The 13,107-nt window shown below is 33.2% G+C and overlaps 2 protein-coding genes across 3 annotated transcripts in view; both read left to right on the plus strand.

Annotated features, from left to right (window-relative positions):
* The window catches only part of LOC110019768 (urease accessory protein D), a 29,810-nt gene extending 27,918 nt beyond the window's left edge, over window positions 1-1,892 (plus strand). Inside the window, exons 11-13 of one of the 2 annotated variants that reach the window (XM_020717588.1) lie at window positions 1,053-1,127; window positions 1,409-1,549; window positions 1,669-1,892. The gene's annotated coding sequence lies outside the window, so the exon portion shown is untranslated. The remainder of the gene's footprint in view (window positions 1-1,052; window positions 1,128-1,408; window positions 1,550-1,668) is intronic. The other variant, XM_020717587.1, reaches the window with a different exon arrangement.
* On the plus strand, window positions 508-1,923 carry LOC110019787. The gene is made up of 4 exons (XM_020717613.1): window positions 508-678; window positions 1,053-1,127; window positions 1,409-1,549; window positions 1,669-1,923. The coding sequence occupies exons 1-4, from the start codon at window positions 508-510 to the stop codon at window positions 1,921-1,923; spliced, it is 642 nt and encodes a 213-aa protein (XP_020573272.1).
* The last annotated feature ends 11,184 nt before the right edge of the window (window positions 1,924-13,107 follow it).

The raw sequence follows: 13,107 nt of genomic DNA on the forward strand, positions 1-13,107 counted from the left end.
GCAAACGAGCCGAACACGAACACACTTTTTGAGCTCGAAATATAAACGAGCCGAACACTAGCTGAGCATGGCTCGCCCGTGTTCGGCTCGTTTACACCCCTACATACAAGTCCTTGAATCAAAGACTTCTCGGTTGAAAGACTAAGCCCAAATAGCTTACATAATTATATTACTTCCTATTATAGAAATTACATTAAAATATTTACATGAAAAAAAATAATTTTAATATATATATATATGGACAATATTAATAATTTTGAGGTATTATATTTGTAAATATATATGAATAGTATGAAATGTGAGCAAATCCTTCTCGTTTTATTGTAACTAAATTTTATCCAAATCATCTATTGTTGGTTAGTTAAATATCATTAAAAAGTGAGTAACTCTAGGGGCTCACTTTCCTATTCTTTTATAGCCTCTTCTATATAAATTATCCTTCTTCCTTCCTCCATCGACCGACCGTATGCCATTCAAAGCAATTCGGTTGTGACGAGGTAGATAGAGATGGCGGGAGAGGTAGGGCTGCCGGGGTGGCTGCGTGGACTTTTGGAGGAAACATTCATAGTTTTTTGCGGGACTCATGTTGGCCGCAACAAGAATAAGTTCTGCCTCCATTGTGGCATAAGCATCTGCTACTACTGTGAGCCCTCTCACCTCATGCACCGCCTCATTCAGGTTTATATGTTCTTTTGTCACTTGTCCATGCTTTTCTCTCTCTCTCTCTCTATCTCTCGTTCTGTGTTGTACATTCTATTTATCAGCTATGAATCGATGCTGCTGCTTTACCTATAAAAAATTCCTAATTGCTTCATAATATAGATGTGCACCATGTAACTTACCACTTAAGTTCATTTTACATCTATCACCTTTTGTCGTCTTTCTCTATTATTAACCATTTTATGTAAATATGACATTTTACATTTAATCAAATCATTGTCAACACTGTTAAATATGTCTTTCGCGAAATATAGATAATCAGACAATCATTCATTCATCCAAATATCTCACATGTTGCTCATATGTCCTCCTTTTTCTCGCGTTAAATTCAGGTTAAACGTCACAAACTTTGTGACGTAGTCAAATTGGATGATCTCAAGGAACTCATTGATTGCTCCCACATCCGGGTAATGAATGTGCCATTCAATTTCTATTCTTTTTTCTCTTATAAATATATGAATTTAATTCAACATTATTTATATATATACGATTTTAATATATTGATTAGTAGGAAGATTTCCATACATACCACTCAATTCCTATGTATTTACAAATTTAGCACATAAACCTCTATTTCTACAATACGTCACTCTACATTTGCATGAAATGTTGTCAAAATGAAGTATATATATATATATATGAAAAAAATTATCGTTTTTTTCTAACATATTTTTAATTGCATTATCAGACATATACTTATAGAGGAGAGATAGTACTGTGTCTGAGACCGCAAGCTCAATCTATCATTTCGAAGAGGAATAATAACAAGTGTTGCACATGTGGCAAAATTCTTCATGACTACTTTCACTACTGCAGCCTTACTTGCAAGGTAATAATTTGAATTAGACACTTAACAATCAACAATTTTTGGAACATCAATTTCTCATTCTCCCTATCCATGCAATATAGATATATATAAAGAGAATTTAATTTGGAAATGTGTTGTAGGTGGAGCACGTGCGGTTGCAGGGGAATGACATATCAAGCATATTATTCCATTCTGATCCATCACAATTTGTATTAACCGAATCCGAGAACTTACAAACGAATGCCTATGATCAACCTGATGAGGAAGTATTTGATGATGATGATCATAATGAGATCACACCAGATCTAGCTCCAATAGACTTTGTGCAGGGGGAGGGAAGTTCAAGCGGATGGAGCATTAGTGAAATAGTTGAAAGTTGTAAGAAAAAGAGATGAGAAAATTGTGTTGTTGTTGTTGTTGTTGTTGTCAATTAAGTTATCTTCTGTCAGTGTTGTAATTATAGATTCTACTTCTATAGGTTTGATGTATGTTGAGTATAATCATAATGAAGTCTGGTCTATATAAAAGAGGAGAACTTAGTAAAATACTTATTACTTGCTTACAACAGTTCAAGTTATAAGCGTATAGTGTTGGCTAATTTTCTATTTTTATGGTGAAAATTTGCAAATTGTTTTCTTAATAAAAACATATATTGACCAAATGAATGTGCAAAATGTTTGTATCATTGAGCAAAATGAGGTAGCAGAGATAAAGAGGATTCCAGAAAAATGTGGTTATGTTTCTTTTAGGAGAACAACTATACTATTCAGCTCAATGCCTAAGAAATATTAATTTGTTGATATATAGCATTAAAAATTTACCTTTTCATGCAAAAATATATAAATTTTAAACATAATATACATAAATTGTTACATACAAAACAGTTGAAGAAATTTATATATTTCTTTCATGCAGAAATATTAGAATTTGATCTTGGGGCATCTCAGAACACTTGCCAATTTAAACTCTCAAAGGTGATTATGCAAAGGCATAAGAATCAAGTGGTGGGCATATCCATTCGTTTTCATTCATATTTTCATTTAGATGGTAGCTACGAAAATACATAAAATTTTAAAGGCATGCATGTAAACATAAGTTAGATGGTAGCTACGAAAATACATAAAATTTTAAAAGAGGCATGCATGTAAACATAAAAGTTTAGGTGTTAGATGTGCATAAAATTTTTTTTCAAAGGTTTTGGATATGTAAATACATGAGAATAGGGTGGTATACATGCATGTATCTATTTTTTTTTTTCTTAAGGTGCTAGACATGTAAGAATGAAGGTCAATTTGTAATTTTCTATAGAAGGTAAATTTGTAATTTTTTAAATTGTTGTAATTTGGAAGTTAATTAAGTATGGAAGATTCTAATGTGAGGGGCTTGAGTTACAATATCTTGGAGCTTAGTAGTAGTGAACTGGGCCTAATCCATAATCATTTAGTAAGGTTTAGAAAAAAATAATATAATCAATTGTAAACATCTCTAAAACACTACAAGCTCAGGTTCAATTAAGAAAGAGTAAAATTCCTTTAAGTGATTAAGCTCACCCCTGGGGTGACCACCCATCTAAACCTCAAACATAATGAGACAAGTAACTCTTAACCTACTCATGGGTTGATTAAAACATATTGAGTACAATTCAAAGAACAATGTAATTCACCATGGGATGATTAACTTAACAATCTAGTGAAACCAAGAATGAACTTGAAATGATCCGAGAGATTCTAAGGTTGTCTGGAGTCATTCTCCAGGTCCCCTTGCGAGATTTTGGATATTTCAGAGGACACTTGGAATTACTATGATTTGTTCAAGAAAATAATCCTTAAAACACAACAATCACCAACATCAAATCAACATAATCAAAATAAAAATCTCTAATGACCCACCAAGTTATGACTCGAGACCCTTAAATCACAAATCATAAGAAATAACCCGACACTATTTATCTTACATTAATAACCCAATGCTCAAGGGGTATTAGTCTACAATTAGGTATTCAAACCCTTGTGAGTAACTAGGGAAATTTATTTATGCCACATATTGATCACCGGGCGAGTGTAAATTGGAGGTCTTGCTGACTAAGGGCAATGATGATGATGGTTATGCATGCTAAACGAGGCATACGAAGTGGGGCGTTAGAATAGTATCTCCTACCCCTGAGGATCCTTCGGGAAAGGGGATAGGACAGACGATACTATTCACCAACATTTGATAAGAGATTACCCCTTACATTCTCAAGTTGTCGGTAGTTCAGTCCGATCTGGATGATTAACTCATGGATAGTCTAAGTTTACCAAGTATATTTATACATAACCAAAAATATGTTTTCTCATAACACAACTACTTTTGATTGCTAAATGAAACTCCACATGCATGAAAAAGTAATAAAAAAAAATTTGAATGCAAAATATGAAAGTCTACTGGTTAGTCATCTTGATTATGCTAGACTTTGCCCTTCTAAGATTGTTTGGTCAGAAGCTTCTGTCTAAAGGTCAATGCACACAGTCTAACTCTAAGCCCCCACCTTTACCAAAGTATTATTTTCCATCCCAGTCTTTCATAAGTGACATCGGGTCTTGTTTTACCTGCTCGCGTTTTCCTCACGACGTGTTTTGCTTTGTTCGTCCGGTTTTTTTGTACGACAAGTTTTGTTTTCTCTATGTCGAAGTCCTGCAAATTTCTTAAATTTTAATTTTCTACATACTGCTATACCATGTTTTATGTACTGACTCTTCTTACAACGGTAGCAAAGGCCCAAGTACACATTTTATAGTGTATTTACCGGCTTTTACTACTTTACTTTATGTCACATTTACTTTATTGCACACTTTATTTATGCATGCTTTACACTACATGCAAAACAAAAATGCACTTTTGAAAATTAAATATACACTTTCAAAATAATGAACGCACTTCATTCACTCCTTTTGGATTTATGAGAATCTCTCAGATGAGGTAACCTACGGTTGCTAACGAGAATTCTCCATTTTAAATGAGTTTAACAACTCGTTTGGACTAAGTTAATTTGAAAGAAAATAGTGATGCCTGGATGATAGAACCGTAGGATCTTAATCGGTATCACTCAACTTAAAAATCCCCCCAAATACTTAAAAATTCATAACAAATGAAACCAAAACATAATACAACCATAACTCATATTACATAACACACCTAACCTTGAAACAACTACTTCGATGAGGAGCTTGGAGCAAACCACAACAGACGAAGGACAACGATTTCTAACAACAAAACAAGTATGTATCAGTTAAACCATTCCTTAGAATTAAAAAAAAAACAAGACATAGGCTTTTATGGTAGTTCTTCTAGCACGACGTAAATCCTCACTCATTTTTAAGGTTTTTGCATTACCATATTGTGTAATATAAGTCCTAACTCACTTTTAGACCCGAAGTTGTCGTTCGGTACGACGTAAACCCTCATATCTTTCTAAGCTATTTGCATGATTAAGATCATGTGAAACTAAGCCCTAAATTAAATAAAATTGGCAGGACTCAAACATCAAATAATATGATTTCGAAATTGAAGCCAAATATTAGGATAGTTTGAGAAATCACTGAGGTTCGCCTTAGGATCTGCGACATCCCCTACATTTCTCATCCTTTGGATTCAATAATAATTCTTCCATTTTGATTCTATCCCATTTGATTTCCCTGTCCAACCTTGAAACCCTTCACGTTGAATTTTTGAAGACAAGTACCTCTGATCATCATCGAGAGTTTTCTTAAGTGATTTCGATCATTTAAGATGTATTTAACTATAAAGACTTACCCTTATAGGGAGCATGTCCAAACCTAGGGTGTTTTAAGATTATAGGGTGTTTTAAGAACCTAGGTAATATAAACCCTATCTAATCTTTATATTAGATAGGGAAACTTGTCAGTCAACATATAAAATGTTCGCAAATCAAAACAGATGTCATAAATTCTTTAGTTTGTCTAATCGAGCCTCGTTATCAAGTGATATGTCTATCCCTCAGAAAGGGTGTATTGCTTGTGAGGTTGTGCTCGATTATTTAACTATTAAATAAATGAGATATTGTTAGTCTCATTTTTCAAAATTAAAATATTATATTCATATATATATATATATATATATATATATATATATATTATGTACTCATCATTCATAGTGGATTATTTCAACTATACTAAGCCCGATGGTTTCTTTCCCATTTCCAGGGCTTTCCACATAAAAATCTAGATGACTTTTATTTACTTCTCTTTAATTACCAAATTACGTATTTGGTTTTAGTACAACGCTGAGTTGATAATTGATTACTCTACATATGCAGACCACCTCTAGTATTACACTTAAGCTTAAATATTACATGTTACATATAATATCTATACATTAACTTTCAATTGAAGCTAAATTTTAACTCATATATATTTGGCAGAGACCCAAATACCAATTTCCCAATCACTTACATATTTATATTAATTCTTGCAATCAAAATTACATCATGAGAAGGAGCTAAATGATATGTGAGTTAAAATTTAGATGTTAGATTTGTAAATTCAAACAATTGCTAGGATTGAAAACTTGTATATATCAAGACAGTATTAAAATTGTATTAGATTTGTAAATATATACGAATGGTATGGAATATAAGCAAATATTTCTACTTTTATTTTAATTAAATTTTATCCAATTTATCTTTTGTTTTCAGTGAAATATCATTGAAATATGAATAGCACAAAAGCCTCACTTATTATTTTATGGCCTCCATATAAATAGCAGCAGGAGGCTCATATGCCATTCAAAGCAATTCAGCGAGAAAAACGAGTAGAGAGAGAAAGATTCATAGAGATAGAAAGAGATATTGTGAAGAGGTAGAGAGAGAGGGAGATGGCGGGGTGGTTGCGTGGACTTATGGAGGAAACTTTTGTTGTTTGCAGGACCCACGAGAGCATGTCGAAGAACATATTTTGCGTCCATTGTCGCATCAGCATCTACCATAAATGTGTGTCCGATCGATTTATATATTCCTTCATCACCTTTCCATGTCTTTCTTCTCTTTTCTTGTGTTGTGTATTTTATTCATGAACTAAGGATTGATGATGCTGCTTTACTCATAAAATATGAACAAATTTAGCTCTTTTTTTAGAAAATTTACCAGAATATTCTAATATTTAAAGATTTTTCTCTCAATGTTAATGTTGATGATTACTTGGACATAGCGAGAATCATCATATATGAAAGTATTCATTTTGACTAAAAATGATAGTCTTTGGATTTGTTTGGGGTAGCTGCAACTGTTTGAAGAAGCAATTGCCAAGCTAACGAAGAATAAGCTGTTGTTCAAAAAGCTACGGTGACAATTAATTTTTTTTTTTTAATTGAGACCACAACTTTTAAGTAACCACTGCAGATAGCCAGGTCATGCATCTTTTTGAGAACGTAAACAAAACACAGTTTTGTCAAACAGGAAAAATTGTGGTGCAACACCGCTACCGATATCGCCGCCCCAAATGCACCATTTGTCATCATTTTCTAATGACCTATATTTTGAATGAAAATTTTCACTACAATGTTTTTAACTCATATAAATTTGTGTAATGTAGATCATTGTTAGTGTTGGATTAGCCACATTGAGAGATTAACATATACAAACTAAGACAATCCCATTATCAATGTTCTCATCAACAATAAAATCAACTGTAAACCTTTGCTATATTATTCAAAATAATTTTATCATTAAATTTCTAGTTCATTAATTTTGTTGTGATTATGGTGTTGCATGGTTCGGACTTATATCATCACTGCACTGATTGAGGGCTTTTCTTATCATGAGACCATCATTCGTTGTTGATTAGTAGCCTAAAAAAATTGGCCTAATAAATCCTATCGAGTCAACTCAGGAGTGGAATCATTTCATGTCTTTATAAAATATAGAGAAAATAATTAATAGACTTTTTAAGGAAGCTGATTTGGTTGATTTCATTACATAGAGAAATAATATCCCTCTCAAAATTTATAAATAAATATTATTTTTACACTTACTAGATAAATTTGAATTTAAGAAAATCTTGAATTTGAATAATTTTATGTTTTTAGTCCAAATGAAATATCTAATTAAGCATATTTGGTGCCATGATAGTTCAAATTTCTGTTCACTATTATGAACATTCGATCTCCCCTAGAGATAGTAGAAAAAGTGTGCATATATGAAGGCTAATAATTATCATTGCTCACCATTTAGTGTCTATTATGAGCCAATGCCAATGCCAATGCTAATGGTCAAAGCCTGTCATTGTGTAATATTCAAACTCACTCTTTGATCAACACTGACCACATAACACCCCCAAGTTGACCAACATTGATGTCTAATGCCCTAAACCTTGATGACAGGCACTAACATTCTTTGCCCTCTGCATGTTGAAGCTTGCAAACCATCTCCAATTCTAACAGTTCCACCGACCAATCCTGCTGAGATAATCTCACATTTCACAAGTCTTTTAATTAAAATGACACATTCTTTAATCACAAAATGATGAATCATTATACTTAACGATATGTATTTGTGTAATTGTACCTTAAACTTAATAAATCAGTTGTATCAATACCAGAGTTTAAGAGATACATACACAGTCCTATTACATAAGTATTAAAATCTAATTATACATACATAGTCCTATTACAATGCATATTTATGTTGAGATTCATATTAAAAATGAATAGTTTGAGGAACATTAATTTTAAAAATAATTAAAAAATCTTAATTTCATTTACGATATTTCGTATTAGAATATGTGAGATACTATTTTTTTTTCTCACATTAAATTCAGCTTAGATGTCGCCATGGCATTGCCTTAGTCAAATTGGATGATCTCAAAGAGCTCATTGACTGCTCCCTAATCTGGTTACTGAATGTGCGTGCCATTCAATTTCATTTTTTTTTCTTATAATCTCTTTTTGTCATATAAATATATGAATTTAATTCAAGATTATTTGCATATATACAATTTTAATATATTAATTAGCAGGAAGATTTGCACAGATACCACTCAATTCTTATGTATTTAGGTTTCGAATATGAAAAAATATGTTTGCTCGTGTTGTGGCACTGCTCTTAGTTACGGCTTTCGGTACTGCAGCCTTTCTTGCAAGGTAATTATTTGAATTAGACACTTAACAGTCAACAATTTTTGAAACATCAATTTCCCCTTCTCCCTATCCATGCAATATAGATAGATATAAAGAGAATGTAATTTGGAAATGTGTTGTAGTTGGAGCACGTGCGATTTATGGCGAATGACATATCAACCATATTGTTCCAATCCGATGCATCACAAATTGCACTAACTGAATCCGAGAACTTACAAACGAATATCTATGATCAACCCGATGATGAAGTATTTGATGATGATCATAGTGAGATCACACCAGATCTAGCTCCATAGGAGGAGGCAAACTCAAGCGGATGAAGCATAAGCGAAATAGATGAAAGTTATCAGAAAAAGAGATGATAAAATGCACTCTCGTAATAAGAGGAAGAAAACTCCTCACAGCTCTCTCCATAGTTAGTTAAAGGAGTTGATTTATTTATTTATTTTTTGTGGCTGTTGATGTTGTCTGTTAAGTTTTATTATGTCTGTATTGTCATTATAGATTTTGCTTCTATAGAATGAGGATATTTGCGTATAATCATAATAAAGTTTGGTTTGTGCTTAGGAGTACTCAGTAAAAATTTTATTATTTGCTTACAAACAATGTTTGCTAATTTTCTATTTTGATGGTGGAAATTTGCAAATTTTTCCTGGATGGTAACATATATTGACCATATGAATGTGCATTATGTTTGTATGATTGTATTTAAATTTTCTTTTATTGATGTATGGGTTTGCTAAATATGAGATAGCAGAGATAAAAGAGGATTCTAGAAAAATGTGATTATGTTTCTTTTAATTATGATTAATTATAATTCTAGAAAAATGTGATACCATACAACTCAGTGCCAAAGAAATATTAATTTGTTGTTAGGAAATTAAGATTTTTTCCCCTGTATTAACTAAAAATAAATAAAATCAAGCATCATGAAACTATACTAAACAGGGATGGTCCTATGAAAACTATATGAGCTCAAGCATGCACAAATAAATTCGGATAAAACTGACTCCAATATCCTGATTAGGAAAACAAAATTTTGATTTTTTAAAATTTATTTATAAATTTAAATATTTATTTAATTTAGAATAAATAATATAAATTTAAGATTTATTATAATTATGAGTTGGCAAGAAATCTAAACTAAAATTTTTTCAAATAAATTCATATTTATAATTAATGAGGCGCATATTTTTGTAATGAAGTTGGGGCTGACTTTAGCTTGGCTACTTAGCTCATTAAGCACAACCCATGAGCCACTTAACAAGTCAAATCTGATCAGCTCATGAGTAGTTACTTTCTATGGTTTTGTAAACCTTGGATGATAAAAGAGTAAATTAAGGGTTTTCTTGGGGAAGCTGAAACTTATTAATAAGCTACCGCGCAGCAGATGTCATATGAAATTGTTGCGTAGAAGCTGCTGCATATAAGCTAACTGATTTTTTTCCTTTTTGCAGTTTGAAAAAAGCTGTGTGACAATTGTTTATGAACAAATGACTATTCTTCCACTGTGTAGTGATGTTGTTTGTAACAAAATTGTCATAATAATATATTTGATATTTAAGAAGCAAAAATCAATCTTTGAAAAATACAAAAAATAAGATGTATACCCCACATAATAGTGAGTATATTGATTACTAAAATAAAAAATAGATAATAAAATAACATTTAATAACATGATAATATTATTTTTAAAATACAGACGACGTATTTCACCAGTTATCCCATCCTCCATGGTTACTATCCATTCCTGATCACTATTGGCAGTTGAATCTGCTAACCTGTTTGCTCATCGAAAGAAGTCTATTTCACCAGTTATGCCCTCCTCCATGGATACTATCCATTCCTGATCACTATTGGCGGTTGAATCTGCCAGCCTATTTGCTCATCGAAAGAAGTCACACTTTTCCGTGATTCTCCCCGGGCACTTATAGAAGTGTCTCTTGTTATTATGTGGATGACATGAAGTTAGCAGAGAAGGTTGAAGTCCATAATGACATAACAATCCTCGAGAGGTCCCATAATTCCTAGAGCTCATCTTTCCTGAATATTTTAAAAGATAATCCATTAGTCATAACATAAGTATATATTAATAAAAGAAGTACTTAATTACAGTATTGTGCAGGCGTGAGGTCTTAGAGATCTCAGTATACTAACCAACGAATCTGTCACTGTAAGATGACAACATACCTTATCAAAAAAGGTTCTTTGTTGCATTTAGCCCAAGTAATACCAAGTTTCTGTGCGTCACATATGCAGATAGCCAAAAAAAGCCATCCAGAAGTTCCTACAAAAATTGCAGCTCCGAACAAAAAAGAGAAACTTGGATGCCTTCATTGGGATTTCACATGTGACACTAACCAATAACAACTAACAGACCATCCAAAAAAACTCATAAGGTCAAGCGTCTCATCATGGACCTTTCAAAACCATCAAAAGAAAAACATATGAAATACAAATGGAAAAACGAAACTCTTATAAATAACGTAAAATACTCAAACAATCAATATCAAATAAAGATAGAAATGAAATAAACATGAACTAAATAAAATACTTATAATAATATAATGATTACTTCTATAACTCTCATACTAACACATCCATAATTTGTTCCCCCAACTCTGTCATCTTGTTTGGGCCTTCTCTATCTTAGTACAAGTGGTGGAAGCATCATTTTCAAACTGTGAAGAAGAATGTCCTGGACAAAACTCAAATGCCCTGGTAAGAACATGTTCACAATCCTCGTACGTACTACATAAGTCGATGTCGTTGCGGAGAGGATGCTACCGAATATAATTGTGGAGCGCCAACGTGGCAATCATAATCTGCACCTATTTGAGAAACAGGTAATATCATATATTGTGAAGTATAACCCATTCTTTCTTCCAAACATCAAAAGTCATCTCAATGACACCGCATAAGGTGGATTGTCTTTCATTGAACATTTATTTTCTGCCTCATTTTATATTATTGTCTCACTCAAAATCAGATATATGATATCTCGTATCAGAATAGAGCTTGAGATACTCTCACTGCAACATATATCCATCATCAACTGAAAAGTATTTACTTGATATGTATTACATCATAAGTGTTGAGGAAAAAAGTGAATTAGGAAAGTAACTCAGTCTCAAGCGTACTTGTGGCTGGATATAGGAAGTTGTACTTATTATTCCATGTTGCAGCTTTGAGAATTTTACTTTCATGTGCACTACTCTCTCAACTAGCCATGATAAAAGTTGAACACATGTTGAAGTCACATACAACTAATGAATGTAAGCCCCGTGCTTCTTCAATACGACTGAACTATCATAGAATTTTACTAAGGTGGTTGTCTATCATACTGAGGGTATTAGATGCTTTCCCAACCCATATGGGTTATAAGTTCTTAATTGGAGTATTTTCAGCTTTGTAGTTGAACCTCTCATTTCTCTTCTTTCATGTGGCCTCCGTGTTGTTTATTTGATAGGTATAAGTCACACATCTTTGAGCTCTACCTTTATAGGTCATAGAACTTAAAGTTTTCTTCTTTTAACCTCAGGGCTACCGGGGTTTCCTTGGACGACACAATTCATAGATTATTAACAAGGAGTCTCAGGTAGAGTTGGGTGGACTACCTTCTTGACTAGGTAGACTTAGAGTCCCCATAGCTTAGGATGACTGATCTTTGGTATCCTGACCCAGATAACTCTACATGTTTAGAGATTCTTCCCTTCATTTTTCGATAGGCCGTCGCTTGTTTAGGATATAGTGATTCACCCTCTGCTCTTATAGCCCAGTTAGGTCTTGAAGTATAGGGATGTTCCTATTGAGTTGATCTGGTTATTTCATCGGCCCACTTATCGACATGCCGCCTCCACTTATGGATGTGAGGGATTCACCCTCTCTCATGTGGCTTAATATAGGCTCTCAAGATGGCAAGATGCTCCTGATTGAAATAACCATCCTTTTGTTGACCTATCCACCAATTATCATGATAATGTAAGGGTTTGTTTAGACTCACCTTCTATTTTCTTTTTTTTTATTTTTGTTTTTAGTCCATCATTTTATTTTATTTTCTATTTTTTATTTTTGAAAAACGTGATATTGTTATGATTTATAGATTTAAAAAAATATAAAGCATGTTTAGTTTGGTATTTTTTACTTTTTGTAAGGAAAAAAATAATACTTTTTATAAAATGGTTGTATCTAAGTGCACCTATAGCGTATATGACGTCTTCCTTGCTCCACCCAACAAGAACCATCACAGGCAGCGAGCAGCAATAGCTGCAGCGGTGACAAGCAGCTGCCAGTGGGCAAGAACAACGAATGGGGGAGGATAGGAGAGGGCCGGTGACAGGCAAAGGCGGCTCGTGGGCGGTGAAGGGCGAGCTGCGGCGGGAGGTAGAGGACGAGCTGCAGCGGGCAGCGAGCGGCTGATGTTTGACGGGGGGGACCAGGAGGCAAGG

Source organism: Phalaenopsis equestris, unplaced genomic scaffold (assembly GCF_001263595.1).
Source record: "Phalaenopsis equestris unplaced genomic scaffold, ASM126359v1 Scaffold000078, whole genome shotgun sequence".
Taxonomy (NCBI): domain Eukaryota; kingdom Viridiplantae; phylum Streptophyta; class Magnoliopsida; order Asparagales; family Orchidaceae; genus Phalaenopsis; species Phalaenopsis equestris.